At 38.9% G+C, this 19,703-nt stretch overlaps 1 protein-coding gene across 5 annotated transcripts in view; it reads left to right on the top strand.

The window, feature by feature from the left end:
* daam2 (dishevelled associated activator of morphogenesis 2) overlaps positions 1–19,703 on the top strand; it is a 90,228-nt gene that overhangs the window by 30,279 nt on the left and 40,246 nt on the right. For all 5 annotated transcript variants that reach the window (XM_084097256.1, XM_084097259.1, XM_084097257.1 and 2 more), the window contains exons 2-3: positions 2,163–2,393; positions 10,738–10,827. In XM_084097256.1, the coding sequence (XP_083953382.1) occupies positions 2,226–2,393; positions 10,738–10,827 (258 nt within the window). In that variant the 5' untranslated portion in view covers positions 2,163–2,225. The remainder of the gene's footprint in view (positions 1–2,162; positions 2,394–10,737; positions 10,828–19,703) is intronic.

Raw genomic sequence — 19,703 nt, 5'->3', positions numbered from 1 at the left:
TAGAATTTACTTAGTTTTTTAAATTCTTGCCTGAACTAACGTTTTTTTTTCTGTAGTATTTACTTCACCACAAAATAATTTTTTTATCAGTGTATGTAACCAGTGGCAGTCTAGAAGATGAGATTTTAATTGTTTCATTTATTTAGCGGCAATTATTCTTTCTTTAAGTCCTTCTCTCTCATCACATTCAAGCTACGAACTTAACTAAAACACAAACAAAAAACATACAGTATACATTTTTTTCCATGTTACCTTAATTCGCTGTGGTACTTTAGATACAAAGTAGGAAACACTATCTGAGCATATGATAGTATTCATATTAATAGTATTGCGTTCTGTCTGCATCAACCTGCTTTGGTTTACATGGTTTTTAGCCAATGTGGGCTGGTCTAGATGGTTGTTCCGCTCAAGCGGGCCTGGTTTCAACCTGTCCGATCATCATGGACAAGCTAGTTAGAGCTATTAGATTATGTCACACCGTTTTGGTTTTTGCAGCAGGGCCTAGACTTGCACCTGTCTTTTAGGGTTTGAGAAATAATCTGAAATAAACAAGACTGACACTTTTATTTCCTTGTCACATTTTTTTGGTAAGCTTAATGGAAACCACTACCATTCTGAATATGGTGGACGTACTTGTGAGAACAGTGAGTCTAAGAACGCTGGGCTTGTTTCCCTCTTGTGTTTTCTCCGTTCCGGTGAGTGTGATGGGTACGGCCGCCTCTTATGGCAATTACTCATGCTCTCCCTTGCTTTCCCTCTCTTTTGCCATTGGCGATCATTGTAGCCTGGAAACAGAGAGGTCTTTGTAGCGCCCTGGGGGTTATGCCAGCACATCCAGAGAGGTGCCAGGAGGTTCCATTCTCTGTGCCCACACGGACCGAAGAAGCGTTGGAGAGGGATGAGAGTTGTTGCCTTTCAGAGTCCCAGCTCCATTATGGCCACTCCACACCGCTCTGAAGGGTTTCAGCCTCTAGAACAGCCTCTGTCTTTCATTGATGTTCCCATTCTGATGTTGAGCAATTAAAGCTGCCGGACTGCTGTGAAACTGCTTTAGATTCAATATCAGTGACGTACATTAATGGAGGGAAGAACATATCGGGCAGTACGGATGTCTAATCTAAACTCTCAACATGCTTGAGAGTTGTTTTTGGGTTACATTTCTATGGTTGAACTCTGGACACATTTATTCAGTTTCTTGATGTTTGTCTTAATATTTTTCAATGCATTTAAATTATTTGGTTTGTGGTTTACAGGGCTTGACATTAACCTTTTTTGCTCACCAGCCACTGTGGCTAGTTGTTTTCCAAAGTTACTAGCCACTCAGCATTTTCACTGGCCACAAATTTGACATTGATACCATGGGGAAAGACTGCCATATAGGTATTTTTAATAATATCTCAGCATTTGGCAGCAGGTTTATTAGGCTGCTGTCCCTTTAAGACCTGACGCACAGATCCATTATACTGTTACACATGCATTTTCTTTCTCAACTGTTTACGTTCACTTAAAACATAACTGTGTTTACGTGAATACTGTGCAAGACCAGCATTTTGACATTGTTTTGTGTATTTTTTTACTGTTTATGTGTAATACGCAATGAAAACAAACTCATTTTGGTGGCACTTTGGGTGTGAGCATAAAATCTGCAGGAATGAGTAAAATTATGCAAAATGCGCACAATCCCACGCTGAAATTCAAGCCCTGTAACACCAACAATATTCATGTTGAGCAAATAATACGAGTTGAGTGAGGGGAGGCGGGTTTGTGTGTAACTCGCTGTCGGAGAGATTAGAGAGAACGCGCTGCTGGTATTGTGTATCCTGCGGAAGAGTTTCAGATATTTCAGTATCGAAAAATCTACATTTCTACACAAACACTACATTGCACTAGTTTATTATTTCAGATGCCTTTTTAAAAGACTACAATTGTAAAATGTATATATTATGTATAATATTCAATCCACTCAATTGGCTAGTAGGAGTGACTGCATTACATGCCACTGCTGAAATACACCTGCATTTGGCGGGTTGGCGGGTGTTAATGTCAAGGCTTGGTGGTACTGTATATGATAACGGGTATTTCATGTAAGTTTAGCTACCTTAACATAGTCGTTTTGTGTGGTCCTAATTAAATACTGATTGGCTCTTTTTTTTCTCTTTCAGATCATGCCCCATAGATAGCGGACTCTTGGCTCTCTGGTTGTCGGCTCCTCCTGATTGGAGAGGATGCCTCCCCGGAAGCGCACGCGGCCCGCCCTGGGCTTTCTGTGCTGCTTCAGTAGCAGCGAACCTCCTGAGATCAACCTGAAAGACAGTGTCCCGCTGCAGCTGCTGGAGTTCAGTGCACCCATGCCCCCAGAGGAAGAACTGCATGCCCGCTTCTCTGAATTAGTGGTTAGTATCTGCTGGCTAGTCTGCTAGTTGTGGTTTTTGCCATGAAATCTGTTTAATTTACTTCCAGATTCATTCAAGGAATCCATAATGCAACACATAAGTGGAAAATTTGATAGGCTAACAGGGCGCAATCTGTGTCTCAGTGACTTTGCATAGTTTCCTAAAATTTATGATCAGCTTTTTTGCAAGTGTTCCAAACTGATGTTAGAAATTGATGCTGACTTGTATTATTGAGGTTCGGGCAATCTTACAAGTTCAGTGAAGCAAATTCAATACTGATTTCCACTGCTGCCAAACAACAGTGGTTTGGAGCATCTCGAATAATACAGTTTGATGAACAAAGTAGGGCATGTAATCTTTAAATGACTTAAACATCCAGTTATAGGGATACTTCACCCTAAAATGAAAATGAAGTCATAATTTACTCACCCTGGTGTTGTGCTAATGCTGCATGCTCTTCTTTCTTTTATGGACCACAAAAGGAGAATTTAAAAAAAAATGTCCCACTGCAAGACTAATTAATTTTCTTTTTCTGTCTGTCTGTCTGTCTTTTTCTGTCTGGTTCTTTTTCTGTCTGTCTCTCTGTCTTTCTCCACCCTGTATTTGAGCTAAAAACAGATTGTGGAAAGGGAAAAAATGAATAAATAAAGCAGCTCATCATTTGGAGTCAAAACATGCCCAACATATGGGAGCTGTTAGGTAAATGACAGCAGCCTCATGCTTGATAAAGAAAGAAAAAAAATATTTGGTTCAAACAAATCATTGGCTTTACTGAAAAAAAAAAAAAAAAAGCAGACTGCTGCCATACACCGTTCTTTCACTATGGATTAGCCCTATAAACAAACAAATAAACACACAGACCCTGCTCTGCCAGACATTTAAATGGCTGCACCACATGTGGAGCAAGACTTGTCCATGTTCTCCAAAGACCAAACAAATACCTAAGTGACAGTGTTTTCAAAATATGAAAAATATGTCACATCATGCACTTGTTGCAATAATTTGATAAAAATTCTTTCACAGGAAGCTGGAAGAAACCTGACAGAACTGGGTCACTGTTGACAGGATTAACAGTTTTTTGGAATATGATATGAGTTTGAAACAGTGGCTCCGCTCTGGGATGAAGTTGTGCACTTGTGCACAGACGTGAATGTATTTTGTTTTATATTTAATATATATAAACCTGTAGGTTTGCTGATTGGTGGTAATAATAAATAGGCAGTGGATATTTACACCGAGTGCAAATAGAGTTAGATGCTATTTACAATAAAGTGAAAATAACAGTATTATCTTTGCACTAAGTGTAAATAGTAGTTAGATGCTGTTTACACCGCGTAAATAGTGGCAAATACTGTTTGCACATCAATGTATTAAAGCCCTCCCCTACACCTACGCCTAACCATACCTGTTAAACACTTTATTCCCGCTACTAAATACCCATTAGGCAATTTATTTCCACTTTTCGAAAATATTTATCAACTTAATCTCCATGCCACTACTATCAGCAGGATTCCTTTTGTAATTTTGTCTGGCTCAGTCAGACAATGGTGGGCGGAGTTAGTGTAAAAAGTTACTTTTTGAATTTCCATCATTATTTCAGATGTTCATTCTATTTAATCCATTTAATTACTGACAAAAAAACCAACAACTCTTCCACCACATTACATTAGGCCTTGTGCGCAACAAGAACACAAAAACAAACAAACAAAAAATGTTGCTTTTTAAAGTAAAGTTCCAACACAATTACCTTCCTTTCCATAACTTCAGCATGTTAAGATATGTTTACTAGTCAACTTAAAGCTGCAACACAAACCTTTTGCCTCTCTATCACCATCTCTGTTTGAAACATAAAATTGCAAGTTACTTGGAGAGTTATTTTTAAACGGGTTGTGCTTCGACACTGCTCCGCTGTGTGATGAATGTGTGATCAACACAACAGAGAGGATTTGTCATTGTACATCAACATGAGAATAAGAAGTAAAACCTACTACTTAGTAACATATCTGCTTTTTTTGTTCGGACCAAATGAAAATATAAATTATTTTTTGTTTGTTCTTGCTCAGTCATATTAATCCCTTCAGTTGTCGCCACCTCTGAAAAGCCATGCCGATATTTACCGTATTCTCATTTTAGCACGGGCTCTGTCACTTTCCCTTTTTGACTGCATGCTCTTAGCAGTTTGAGGTTTCTTAGTTTTGTCAACAGGTGATTTCCCCAGATATCAACTTTTTAAATTAAAAGCAGCCATCTAGATGATACGTTTTTAATTCTAAGCAACTGCATCCTCAGTATATGCCATATCATAGCCGGGTCATTTTCTTTCTGTATACGGACGTGTTGTAATGAAATAACCTCAAACTAACATTTCCCGTGAAATCGGACCCGACTGCTCAAATTATAAATCAATTTTATAAGCTTACCGTGCGAATCGGGGTGTAAGAAAGGGAGACAGTTTTGAACACTGATCACTGTCTTATACTTTCTCTAAACAGATTTTTTTTTTTTTTTTTTTTTTTGTTTAACCAAAAAAGTTACATACTGCAGCTAAATAGCAAACATAGCTGACTTGTATATCTGTTGTCTATTTTCACAATAGCTCTCTAATCTGAGGATTTGAGAGCCATTTGCTGCAGAATCAGGTTTGAAAAGAAGAAAATCTTCCAACTGTTAACAGCTTTGGTCAATTCAGACAGTCATTGTCTCTGACTGCACGCATGCCTATAGAGTAAACGTGTAAGCAACCCTTCCATGCTGATACGAGCTGTAAACGAGACTGGAGTAATTAGCTCCTTCTGATTGATTGTTTCATGATGGTGATAGATCATACGACAGGCTTGAGTGGAAGCAATCAATCAGCAACTCGTGCAACACAAAACCTCACATCAGTTTTTTTCTTGACACGTGGCTGTGTGCGTTCAGAAAAATGTGATAATGATCTTGTTTTAGACTTCAGTAAATGGCTTACACATTTGGAAACAACAGCCTCTTTGCAAACACGTGGAATTTATCAGAAAGTTGTATGTTGTGGTTGTATCTTGTATCTGTTTGTGTGGTGGTTGTCACTGGGACATTGTCTTGTGTTTGAGTGCACTGTGATTGTGTGCATATATGTGTTTAATCACTCATGTGTATGCGTGTTTACTGTTAAAAGAAATGGGCACGTGGGCCAGCTGTGGTAATGAGTTTTGTGAGGACATGACACAGGTCGGCTGATCCTTGAGGTGAACTGACATTAAAGCTGAAGGCAGAAATGAGCAGATGCATGAACAGATGAATGAACAGATGAAGTGTGTCCCTGCCATCAGAGAAAAAGAGAAACATGAGAAGCCACAAAGTTTTGAGGGAGAAAAAAAACATGAAACACAAATCAATGCACAGAGAAAGATTATATATGTGTAGTCTGAAGAGGTTGTCAATAACAAGATGCAGTAACTTTATGCATTAAAGGATTAGTTCACTTTCAAATAAAAAATTTCCTGATAATTTACTCACCCCCATGTCATCCAAGATGTCCATGTCTTTCTTCTTTCTTCAGTCGAAAAGAAATTAAGGTTTTTGAGGAAAACATTCCAGGATTTTTCTCCATATAATGGACTTCAATGGCAACCAATGGTTTAAAGGTTCAAATGTCCGTCTCAATGCAGCTTCAAAGGCTCGACATGATCCCAGACAAGAAATAAGAGTTCAGGGTTAAGAAATAAGGATTTTATTTGATCTAGCGACACGATCGTTCATTTTCTATATATATATAAAAAAAAAAAAATTATATACTTTTTAACCACAAATGCCTGTCTTGAACCATCTCTGAGATGCGCCACATATTGCGTCATCACGTTGGAAAGGTCAAGAAAAATAAATAAATAATAATAATAATAAATTTAAAAAAAGATGTCGGACGATTTTGACATTGGAAGAGAAAATGAGATGGAGTTTTTCGCCCTTCCCAACCTCTTTGAACCGGAGTACACAGACAAATAACTTAATAAGAAAGATGACGTGAAGCGTGACCTTTACAATGTGATGACGCAATACGTGGCGCATCTCAGAGATGGTACACGACGGGTATTTGTGGTTAAAAAGTATATAATTTTTATTTTATTTTTAGAAAATGACCGATCGTTTCGCTAGATAAGACCCTTATTTCTCGGCTGGGATCATGTCGAGCCTTTGAAGCTGCATTGAAACTGACATTTGAACCTTCAAACCATTGGTTGCCATTGAAGTCCATTATATGGAGAAAAATCCTGGAATGTTTACCTCAGAAACCTTAATTTCTTTTCGACTGAAGAAAGAAAGACATGGACATCTTGGATGACATGGGGGTGAGTAAATTTTTATTTGAAAGTTTACTAATCCTTTAATATAGAATTTAACTGATGTGCCATCACTTAAAGGAGTACTTCATCACTGGCGTAATGGGCTTTCAATAAAACTTGTCTGTCTATGCAGTAGAAAGGCGGGGAAAAATTAAATCGGTGCCACCTGACTAAAGAAAAAAAAAAAAATGGCTGTTGTCTTCCCTTGTGCAAAATACTTAGGAAAACTTCAACACCCATAATGCACTTAAAATGCCTGAATGCCCAATCAGATGCCACTTGTTTTGATGCCTTTTTTCAGAACTAACTCTAATTTTACTTTTTAATCTAATCCATTTTTGCAAAAATGTTTAACCTACTGGTCTTAACCAAAACCTGCTTTGGTTTTGTTTGGACAAACAGTAATGTAATATCACATTTATGCTTTTTATGACGATGGTCCGAATATAAGCACGACCACATTACTTGTGGCCACGTGTTGCCGGGCGAATCACAGCCGTGCTGGTATTTGGAACAACAGAGCCCTAATTAATATTGTGTAACAAAGTTTGTTGATGAGGGAAGGAGAAGGCGGGAACCGGCGAACGATCAACGTAAAGTTTAAACAAACAACAAAATGAAAGTAAAGCGATAGCCCCTCATGGACGACTGACGCATAAAAATCAAGCGTAGCGTCAGCTCTGGCAGGTCACGTTAGTCAAGCTCGCATCAGCTGACTCTCAGCTGATCCACGTCTACCTATAGGAATATGACGCCTATCACTGTATTCATATATAAGCTCCTTCTGTATTATCAGCAGCTATCGCGTTTCTCAGGCGCTTATTACCCTCCTCCATCCCCAGCTCCACCTCTCGTCAGTCAGGATTTGGCATTCTGATTCCCCTTGAATCAGAAGAAATTCTTTAATCATGTTGTACTTTAAAATCTTGAATTAATGATATCTGCAATACATTCATGTTGGTTCTGTTCCGTTTACCCTAAGGGGGGTTATGGCTGCTCTCCCTGCTCTTATCCATACTAGGCTGCATGGATGCGCCCGGGGGGTTCTTGCCCAGAACATGACCATACCACCAATCCAAACTGTATGCTAATTGTCAAGTGTATTTGACGATAATGGTCCTGACAGAAACATAATAAAACACAAAATAAAGTCTAGGCCTTGTCCTCTTTCAGCCTTGAACTGTCATCACTCCTCCTTTTATCCTTCCGGAGCTCCTCCGTGAGACTCGAGACCGGTGTGGTGTGCACATCAGCACTCGCGTCATAGGCCTCACTCCGTTCCCATGGCTCTCGGCCCCACCCTGGATGCCACTAGTTAATTTCTTAAATAAACAGCCTTTGCAGATGCCTGATTAGTCAGACAGTTTTTTTCTAATACAATAATGTGTGAAGATTACAGAACATGGCATAATAACGGCACAGCCCTTTCCCTCCTTTCGGCTGCCTAGCCTTCCTGGAGTGGAGAGGTCAGAGATGTGTTTCTTCCTCATTTCCGTGGCTGAGAGCTCTGGGTGTGGTGGTATCGGCCAATGAGCTTCCTGACTAATGCTGCCACCTCAATGTCCTCAGTCAACCTTTCTGTCCACGCATCGTGAATCAGCTGATTAGATCTGGATGAGAAGGGAGTGGGTCAGTAGAGGAAATGTGCGACGAATTAGGTTTGGTTTGTGCTGTCATTGTGAGAGATTGTTTCTGCCAATATAGGAACGACTCATTCTTAATGGAGTATTAATTTAGAGGCAAAATTGCATATTATTGAGGGCGTTTCAGTTGGAATTACACATTTTTATTGCCCTTATACAAATAGTGTACCCAAAAATACCTAAATCCATCATCACTAACCCTTGTGTTGTCCAAACCCCGAATCACTGATTATTTTTTAATAAAACATAGAAGATATCTTTTGAATTTCCAGAGTGCTCATTTTCATAATGTGGACTGCGGCTGTCGACGTCCTACAAGGACAAAAAGAAAAAAAGAAAAATCACCAGGGGCCTCATTTATAAAACTTTGCGTAGGATTTGCGTCAGAAGTGGCGTACGGATGAAACATAGGACGTGCGTACGCACAGAAATATTCGGATTTATAAAACCATGCGCACGCACATCCTACGCAGTTTTCCCTTAATAAATCACAATCAATTCTAAATGTAGCGCAGCTTTTGCGGCTTCATGTCACGCCCATAGTTGCCCATAAATAGACCGTGAAACGCCCACAAGTTAATATTCATTGATTGCGAAATCATGGCAAACACAGAGGAAAACCAAGAAACGTAACTTCACTCACGCGCAAGCGTGAAGCGCATGATCAGCCATTGTGCGTCATTACGCATTGTGATGGCATCATGGCATTTTATTACCATCCATTTGATTGCATCTGACAAGCTACAGATGTGTTATGAGGATGAATTGCATAACATGCTAATATTATTGCAGAACATATTTATATCTTTTTGCAAATATGTGTTTATTTGCATTTCTGTTGTAATCTTCATTTGATTTTGTTTGTTTTACACTGCAGATCGATCAAACGGGTGTTTGTGTAGGCTGTTAATTGTAAGACTTGCTTTGTGAAGTCTTCATGTTATTTATGAGAGGCAGTATTGCCATTTCTTTTACACAACGATCTACAGTTTCACACACTTTCACGTGTTTCTTCCATCTGCCGACGGTGTTGCCATTTCTCATTTCACCCGTTTTTGTGTGTACGCCTGGGTCAGAGTTTGCGTGAAGGGCCGCACATTTTCCCGTCAAGTTTGCTTTTTATAAATACCAATTATTGCGTAGAGAGCGGCGTACGCCTTCTTTTGTGCGTACGCAACGTTTATAAATGAGGCCCCAGGAAAGTAGTCCGTAGAAACCCATTCACTGTATTGCTACTCTTCAAAAGCCATGCTATACTTCGTCATAGCCCGTCATGTAATTGAATTATTGTACAGATACAATTATAGTTTTGTTGTCAAAAATGAGACACACATGAAGCATTTAGGTTTAACATCAGGCCTGCTTTTATGGTACATTTTACTCTACGGTTTCATATTTAGACGAACTATTCCTCTAAGTTGTTCTTTCTTCATTTTTTTTGTCTTGCTTTTTTATGATGCATGATGCTCTCTGCTTGGTCACTGCTGGCTGACACAGTTTCCTGTCAGTCCTCTGTGGGCGACATATGACTTCCTTCCATTTTGACCATCTCTAAATCTTTCCCTCACGAAGTCTTTCCTGCACCTCCCTCTTTTTAACCCTGCCTTTTTTCCTTGTTCCCTCTCTCACTATTATTGTATGCCCATGGCTATATAGAGAACTTGCACAGTTGTGAATCGAATTGTCAGTTCCTTTTAAACTCAGTTCCTGAAATATAATCTAGAGTTCTATTGAAAAATGAAATGAATAGAATAATAGAATGAAATGTATCATGCAGTGAATTAACAATACATCTAATTTTCAGTATAAATCACCCTTTATTGTGATCATATTTAACCTTATATTATTGAATTTATAATATTTAAATTATATTATACATTTCACAGAGTGTTTGGCATGGTAATGGAAATGAGAATGTTGATATGTGCTTGCAGATGCTGAGCTGCAAGCTCATTGGCTACTGATACAGCAGGAACTTTCTCAGCTTGTGCTGCCTTTTACTTCATTAATATGATTAGATATTTTTTATTCTAATTTAATGTCATTCACACACTTGAGGCTATGTGAGTTTCACAGTATTTAAAACCCAGGACTCACTGGATTGGAAATAGTTGGAAATCCACGGCAAGGGACATGAGATCTAATCCTGTGGTTTGTTACAATATGTAAAGTTGAGGTTGTTACACGCTTTCTCTTTAACTTACACACTCTACACACACACCTGAATGTACTGCAAATACACATGAACTACACTGTTCTATTTTTATGCTGTAATGATTACAACACACACAGTGACAAATTAATGGAGCTGGCATTATATCGATCACCATACTTTTTTTATGAGGTTATGTGTGGCTCAGTTGTCGTGTCTTTTCCTTTCTTCAGGATGAATTGGATCTCACAGACAAGAACAGGGAAGCCATGTTTGCTTTGCCTGACGAGAAGAAATGGCAGATCTACTGCAGCAAGAAAAAGGTGAGTCCTTCACAATGTAAATCATTTTTCAATCAATCAATCTTTTTAGCAGATGGCTAAAAAGACTAAATGTCTCTGGCTACTTTTTTCTTTTGTTAGTCACTGACTAAAGAAAGGTTTAGCATTCTTTGCAAGGAAGTGCTTTATTTTTTCATAGATTCAGAATTGTAAACATTTCATTGCGAGACAAAGCCTTTGAAATGGATGTTGGAAAACTACAGCTTCTTTGAATCCTCCAGCCAAAAAGTCTACCACACTTATCACACACACGCACAGCCTCTCCCTTCCTCCTCTAGACACCATCCTTTTGAAACTCATGTCTGTGGTCAGCCACTTTCAGGATATTACTCCCTTTCTCCCTGATTACAGAGAGAAAGAGAAGACATTGACTGCTTTCAGAAGCCTCAGTGGAATACAGATTTAAATGAATTGGCTTTAGCCATTTCCAGGTTATGTTTTTATGGAAGTGCTATTGTTTTGGAAGGGCCTGCGGAGTGAACGACAACCACTGTAGCTCCGGTCTGGCAATGTGGTCTTCATTGACTGTTACAGTTTAGTTTCCATTGTATCTACAAAGCCTTGTAGAAAGTTTGGATCCATGCTTGCACCTGGAGCTCTGGACACTTGGCCTGGGTTTGGGAGGTGGAATTATTGGTAAAGTGGGATGTGGCTATGTGAGGATTTGTAGTTATTGTAACAAAGTTTCTGGAACAAAGTTGTCAGCAGTTGAGGTTCTCTCAGAAATTACTTCCTCTCAGAGCTGAAGGTTAGAAGAGGGGAAAGAAATGCTCAAACCAAATCCAGGAAACAGGAACCAGAACCAAGCAACAGACGTCTTGGAAAACAAGTTGTGAGATCAAACAAAAAGCTCATTCATGTCTGCAGTAATGGAGAATTGCCATAGAAGCCCACCACATGGCCTGCTTAAAATGCACAGCAATGTAAATGGAACAAGCAAGGCTATGTGTTTAGAGAAATCACTCGAAAGAGAGACTTGAATGAATCAAGATGGGAGAGAAGTTGAAGCTGTTCCTCTGAGGTTCCCTGCACTTAAAAACTATCAAGTAAATATCTGTGCACACTGGAAACAATTCCTTGTGTAATTACACAAAGTTGCCTAGCAAGTTGCTGTATTTTGGCTTACAGTAAATGTACTGTAATGCAATTTACAGTATACAGAATAGTAATTTATAACTATTGTATTATACTGTATTGTACTATAATATCTATATTAATACATTACTGGTAAATATGACTAATTATAATAAACAATAATAATGATAATATTATATATTATAATTATAGTTAGTATAGTATATAATTCAATAGTTACTAATAATGTAATACTATTATAATTAAGAAAAACATTACAAATTCAAAGGCAATCTAAACAATGTTCTTGTCAAAGCTGTTTTTTCATTCAGTCAGTTCATTTAAACTATCAAAAACTCAAAAACATTTAAAAACATTTTAGTACTGTGTTTGTTACTTAAAATACTTTCATGTCCGTAAATTGTACTCTAAGTGTGCAAGAATATATATGAAACAAAAACATGTAAGAGAGGAAAGATTGAGGACTGGGTTAAGAATCATTGTCCTAAGAGTGAACTTGACTTATCTTAAAAATTACACTAACTGTAGGGCATATGGGTGGTGGAAAACAGGCCATTGGCCCTTAGTTTGACGTTTTCCATTCAAACTCCATCAAGGACTGAATGAAGCTGTTGACATGTGGGTTAACGATCATCATCTTCCTCTACACCACCCTCCTGGTCTTCCTGCTCACTCCCTGTCTGGCAGTACAACCTGTTCAGACAAGCTCGGACCCCTTACTAATGACATAAACTGAACAGCAGTGGTGAAACTGGTACCAATAGACAAGCTCTCTAACCACAAATCACCCATTTACACTGTAAGGGAAACTTCTGTATTTTTCAACCTGGACATTGTTTTCCCATGTTTTTGTGTCTAATGACTTACTGAAATTGGTCCAGTATTGACTGCATCCATTGCAGTCGTAATCTTTTTGAGCCTTTGTGCGCCGTCAATGTATGTCTACTCAAAGTGCTTGTTTTTGCCACTGACAGGCTCGGATTGGACAACATTATGGAAAGGATCCCTACAGAGATAGACCTTTTTGTTAATCATAAGATCCTTTTTGTTTAAACACAAACTGCATTTTATCGCTCTCTTCAAACCCACCAGACTCCAATGACAAGTACAGTAATTTTACCATCGTAAAACACAATAAAACCTGACAAAAACAAAATTAAACTCACCAAAACCATCTTGGTTTGTCTTTTCGCTGTTTTTTAACTCTTGTTTGGTCGAGATAAACCCTTAGATAATTCACTTGTTGAGTTGTATAATAAAAGTGATTAAAGTAACTGGTAATAATGATAACGAACTTCCAGAAATCCACCACCAAGGCTACAGGAACACTAAATTATACTGTAAAATAATCTCACTCAATCAAAATTACCCAGAATGCCATATAAGCTAAGGTATTTTACTGTAATGTGGAAATGTGGTATTGTACTGTAGGTTTTTACAGTACCGTGCTAAATCTACAGTGACATCTAACTCTAAGCCTAACAGTGCAGCCTTGAGAAATCACACCACCAAGATGTCTAATTCTGCTGCTTGTCAAGAGCCCTGTACGTTCACTCATGCCATTCATGCAGATAGCTAATGCTCCCTTTAGTTTCTTTATTGCGACACGGTCAGTAAGTCCACTGCTTTCAATGAGAAATATCTCAGTTGCGTATAGGTCACCTTGGTTCCCTGAGTAGGGAACGAGATACTGTGTCAGTAGCTGACGCTTTGGGAACACTATACCATACCACTGTGCCATAATACAAAGTGACTGCCAGTTTATCAGCCTGTGAAAAGTATATTTGCACAGACTGACAAATAATGAAGAACCAGGAGTTAGATAAACATCCAGATTATAAATTCTAATAAAAGTATGCGAAAAAGCTCAGACTGCTGCCACACAAATATCTTTCAAAGATGCACACTTAGATAACACCTGAGAAGCAGCAACACCTATAGTAAAGTGTGATTGCATACCAATACCAACAAAACAACTAACCAGGCAAAGCCTATACAATCTCTCATTCCCCTGTGACTTGAAGTGTGGAGGAGAAAAGACTGCAACACAACAACTTTGAAGTGGAGGCAACCTTTGTTATATCCTAGCCTCGGTTGCAATAAGATCAAAAAAAAAAAAAAAAAACTTAAAAAAAAAAGAAGCTCACAGATAAAGCCTGCAAATCTCCAATCTTTTTGAAAGATGTCCGGGCCAATAACAAAATGTTTTTAAGAGTCAGTATTCCTCAGAGGCTGAAACGAGGAACATGTTAAACCTTGTATAGAAGGTAGTCTTCTATAGAAAACATTCAAACTGATTGCCTTAAAAAAAAAAAAAAAAAAAAGTCTCACTTATTCGAGAGTTCAAGTGTAGTTTACTCTGAAATGCATCACAATATGATTATAAAGTCAGTCACAACATTAGTTTTTTAGGTTGACTTTAAATATCCTTGACTGGAATTTAACTTGAGAGAAGCAGATCTGGATAAATCATTCTAAAATACAACAAATTATTTTTGCATTGGAAATTAAATCTCTGTATATATTGGCAGGGTAGAAAAGAGGACAACCCATCGAGATTCTGGAAAGATGTTTGTCTAGATCTAAAAAACAAGGCCAATTACTGTGCTGGCTTTGGGACAGGCAGAAGTCTGTTTGCTAATGTGATTTAGCTGGAAGATTCTGGAGAGGCAAACTATTATTGAAGGAACAGATACTTGTTTGGCCCACAAATATAGTTCTGTTCTCAAGTCACATAACATACTGTTGAGCTTGTGCAGACTGTTCGAATTGTGTCAGAGCTGTATAGCGGATCAAATACACATTGCAAAATTACAACTTCATTAATGTACAACCTCGCTTAACTTATATGTAAGGGATAATGTACATCCAGCTGGTTACGTCTGTATTGCAAACGCCTTCATGTTGTGCTTGTTGTTTTTGGAGTAGGCCTACCAACACAACATCATTGCCATAGAAACCAATGCAGATATTCCGGAAAACGAAAGAGTGGCATGGACACAGAAATCAGATCTGAACTGTTGCGATAAACAATGTGGACGTCAGTTATTTTAGATCAGATTCCAATAGGATACACAAATAAACGGATTTGGACTGACAGTGTGAACATACAGTAGCCTAAGTCACTAAAATGGATCTTCATGAGGTAGAACCTTTATAAGAAATGGTCTGCATAAGCAACTCTCTTCATGCCACACAAATAGAATTGCCATGGTAGAATTGACTTTTCAGTTGATCTCAATGGTTATTGTGTTGCTAAGCATACAATAAGGCATAGAATGCATAGCCCAAACAAATATTTGGTTATAGACAATTTTTGTCTAGACTGAACACTCAAAAATTTCCATCATTATAATGAAATAGTGTAGTTATAATCACTTTGCTCTGGTTTTCCGACTATAAAGAAATCCAATTCTGATTCAGAGTGAAATCTGTGATTGTCTTATTAATGAAGGATACAGATTTTCTACCTCCAGGGTTTACCCTTACTTACAATGGATATAAAAAGTCTACACACCCCCGTTAAAACAACTGGGGTTTTTTTGTGATGTGAAAAATGACAAAGATAAATCATATCAGAACGTTTGTACCTTTAATCTATGCAATGCCACTAAAAACCAAAATTACACTTTTTAGAGAAAAAAAGATAAAAAATAAAACTCAAAATAACCCTTTTATAGTCGGGTAGGCAGCTGTGTTCAAAACTAATCATCAATCTCATGTGAAATAGTTCCAGTCTTCACCTGAAGTGAATCTGACATCTTCTCTTTGCATCTGTAACGAAGGCCAGCTAGTAAAGAGTTGTGCGAGTAAACCTCACTCCCCTGTCCTCAACAGGCGCGCTAGTGTCTGACGCTGGAGGCTGCGGTCTTCTTGTTAGCACGTCCGCCTCCCATGCCAGAGACGCCTGTTCAAATCAAGGGGGTAATCCAGTACCCGGAAAGCGTACCTTCCCCGGGGGCCGCCATTGGTTAGCAAGCCATCACCTGCTGTTAGCATGCCATTGACTCCCATTCATTTTGGCGTCACTTTGACAGCGAATAACTTTTACATCTGAGGTGTTTAAAGACTATTTATCCATTGTTTATTTCTAAAGAAACACGAGAATGTATAAAAGGCTCCATTACCTTGTATCTTACGTTATGGCCCCGTAGAAGCAGTTTTTGTAAAAATAGGCTAACATAACCACGCGACTCTCTGTCGCACAGTAGAGGTATTACCGTATAGACAGGAGGAGAAGCTTGCGGGCAATCGGGGGAACGTGGAGGCATAAAGTCCAATAAAGTCAAGGGAGAAGCCCATAGAGAGTCATAAAGTTGCTCCTGCTCCTAGCTCATGGAAAGCTCCTACTCACACTCTCCGTCTCTGCAAGATTCGGAAGGGAATGATTCAGATTTCTCTTGGCACAGCTACTAGAAGACTTACAACTGTCAGACAGGTTGCTCACGTCACATCTACGTCGTCAAGCTCAGTTTGAGTCTGCGCAGTATGCTCAGCCATCAGGAAGTGAGCTTCTAATTGACTTCACTTTTCTCTGTTGAAGTCTGTGGGGTCGCTGTGTCCATTTCTTTTACTGTCTATGGTTCAGATGGGTTGAGTATGGCCGGTTACACATGCTACTACAAGAGCCATGGGCCGCAAAGAGCTTGCAAAGCATAAACGGGATTGTTGAACGGTATATGTAGGTGAGAGCTAAAAAAAATAAAGATTTCCAAGGCATTAGATAAACAGTGGAACACAGTGAAGACATTCATCATTGAGTTGAATACAAAAAAGTATGGCACAACTGTGACATTATCAAGAACTCCAAAATTGACAAAGAGAAAACCGGTGAGGGAGGCTGGCAAATAGGCTTCCCATTTCCAGGACACGCATATTTCATCACTGATATACCACGACACAAATCGGCACAATGCCAAATGATTTTGTCTCGTTATAACAGCGGAAACGACTTAAAATACTCTGTAATTTATGGTCATACAGATAAGAGTAAGACTGCCATTTATTGGAGGGACAGAAAGCTCTCAGATTTCATCAAAAAGATCTTTATTTGTGTTCTGAAGATGAACGAAAGTCTTACGGGTTTGAAACAACATGAGGGTGAGTAATTAATGACAGAATTTTCATTTTTGGGTGAACCATCCCTTTAACGGGTCTGGAATGTTTTTGCAAAGAAGAGTGGGAAAATATTCAGGAGTCAGGATGTGCCAAGCTCTAATGCAATCAATGGGTGCTTCAACTAAGTGTTAGTTTTCACTTATTATTTTTTTCTCTGAAATTTGACACTTTGGTTTTCAGGGACATTGCATATCTTGTAATTCTTACATTAAACATGCAAAAATTCTGACGTGACTTATCTTTGTTTAATTTTTTACATCACAAAAACCAGCTGTTTTAACAGGGATGTGAAGTTTTTCATATATACACTCACCTAAAGGATTATTAGGAACACCTGTTCAATTTCTCATTAATGCAATTATCTAATCAACCAATCACATGGCAGTTGCTTCAATGCATATAGGGGTGTGGTCCTGGTCAAGACAATCTCCTGAACTCCAAACTGAATGTCAGAATGGGAAAGAAAGGTGATTTAAGCAATTTTGAGCGTGGCATGGTTGTTGGTGCCAGACGGGCCGGTCTGAGTATTTCACAATCTGCTCAGTTACTGGGATTTTCACGCACAACCATTTCTAGGGTTTACAAAGAATGGTGTGAAAAGGGAAAAACATCCAGTATGCGGCAGTCCTGTGGGCGAAAATGCCTTGTTGATGCTAGAGGTCAGAGGAGAATGGGCCGACTGATTCAAGCTGATAGAAGAGCAACTTTGACTGAAATAACCACTCGTTACAACTGAGGTATGCAGCAAAGCATTTGTGAAGCCACAACACGCACAACCTTGAGGCGGATGGGCTACAACAGCAGAAGACCCCACCGGGTACCACTCATCTCCACTACAAATAGGAAAAAGAGGCCACAGTTTGCACAAGCTCACCAAAATTGGACAGTTGAAGACTGGAAAAATGTTGCCTGGTCTGATGAGTCTCGATTTCTGTTGAGACATTCAGATGGTAGAGTCAGAATTTGGCGTAAACAGAATGAGAACATGGATCCATCATGCCTTGTTACCACTGTGCAGGCTGGTGGTGGTGGTGTAATGGTGTGGGGGATGTTTTCTTGGCACACTTTAGGCCCCTTAGTGCCAATTGGGCATCGTTTAAATGCCACGGCCTACCTGAGCATTGTTTCTGACCATGTCCATCCCTTTATGACCACCATGTACCCATCCTCTGATGGCTACTTCCAGCAGGATAATGCACCATGTCACAAAGCTCGAATCATTTCAAATTGGTTTCTTGAACATGACAATGAGTTCACTGTACTAAAATGGCCCCCACAGTCACCAGATCTCAACCCAATAGAGCATCTTTGGGATGTGGTGGAACGGGAGCTTCGTGCCCTGGATGTGCATCCCACAAATCTCCATCAACTGCAAGATGCTATCCTATCAATATGGGCCAACATTTCTAAAGAATGCTTTCAGCACCTTGTTGAATCAATGCCACGTAGAATTAAGGCAGTTCTGAAGGCGAAAGGGGGTCAAACACAGTATTAGTATGGTGTTCCTAATAATCCTTTAGGTGAGTGTATATATATATATCCACTGTTAATGTATTATATGTAGGCTATTATTATTATTTGGAGACCGCTAGAACAGCCAATGCTGTGCCTGCCTGAGGTTCCAAGGAAAGCATTTGCAATGTCCATTTCATCTCTACATCTTTTTGAGCTCCTGCCCTGAGCTGTCACTCTTCTGAGGTAATAAGGAACAGATCCACCCAATAATATAGCAAATATCGTTGGCATGCCAATAAAAGTTTAAAGGTTAAACATGTGTTTGCATTGTTCTCAAACTCACATAATCTTTTCTACCTTAAGGATACATTCCGATTATGCAATCTATAAAAATTCAATATCCTGTAGCCTACTTTTTTTTCCCACCCGACTTGGAGGCTTTTTTTTCCACACTATTAAAGGGACCTTAGTGCAAAAGCCATCCTTTTAGCCATCCAATGCACTAACCATAGAAGTATCTATAGAAGTATCTGTCCTCGGTTTCTTTGATTCATCATGAAGCACTTCTTATTTGCTGGAAATTACAACTAAACTTTCTGATTTGTACAGAGATGTCAGGTTTACATTCAGCTTGGCAGTATAACAGACACGCGAGAACAGATTTATAAAATTAAAAAAAATTGTGATGTCTTTTACATGGCAATTTGGCACAAAGTCAACCCTTTTGAGAGTAATGATTTGTAAACGGCATACCAGTTGTTTGTGTATAAGGTTGCAGAGTGCACACCCTTCACAAACATTTATCTGTTTCCTGTTTGGATAACTGTGTCATCATATTCGCATTTTGACAGCTGGACCCTCAAAGAAGTCTTTGAGTTCAGCCAGAAATGCTCCAAATCTCCATAAACACTCATGAGCACAATCTGAAAGATGAAACTGTGTTCAAACAAAACCACAGAAATCTGAGAGATGGAGAAACATGTCAGCGAACGCACAACCCCAGAGGTCACCCTGGTCATGGTGGGATTGAATTGTACACTGAGCTTCTTGAGTAAAGGCAGCCAAACGTATCCATTATTCCAATGGAACACTGTGTGGAAACACATTCCAGTGATGCTGATTAACAAAACAAAAGAAAATGATTCTAGACTTTGTATTTGGGTTTCTTCTCTAAACTGTGTTTGACCCAT

The sequence above is a fragment of the Abramis brama genome (assembly GCF_963993115.1).
Source record: "Abramis brama genome assembly, chromosome: 21".
NCBI classification, from domain to species: Eukaryota; Metazoa; Chordata; class Actinopteri; order Cypriniformes; family Leuciscidae; genus Abramis; species Abramis brama.
The sequence above is the reverse complement of the archived record's forward strand: the minus strand, read 5'-3'. Positions and strand labels throughout refer to the sequence as shown.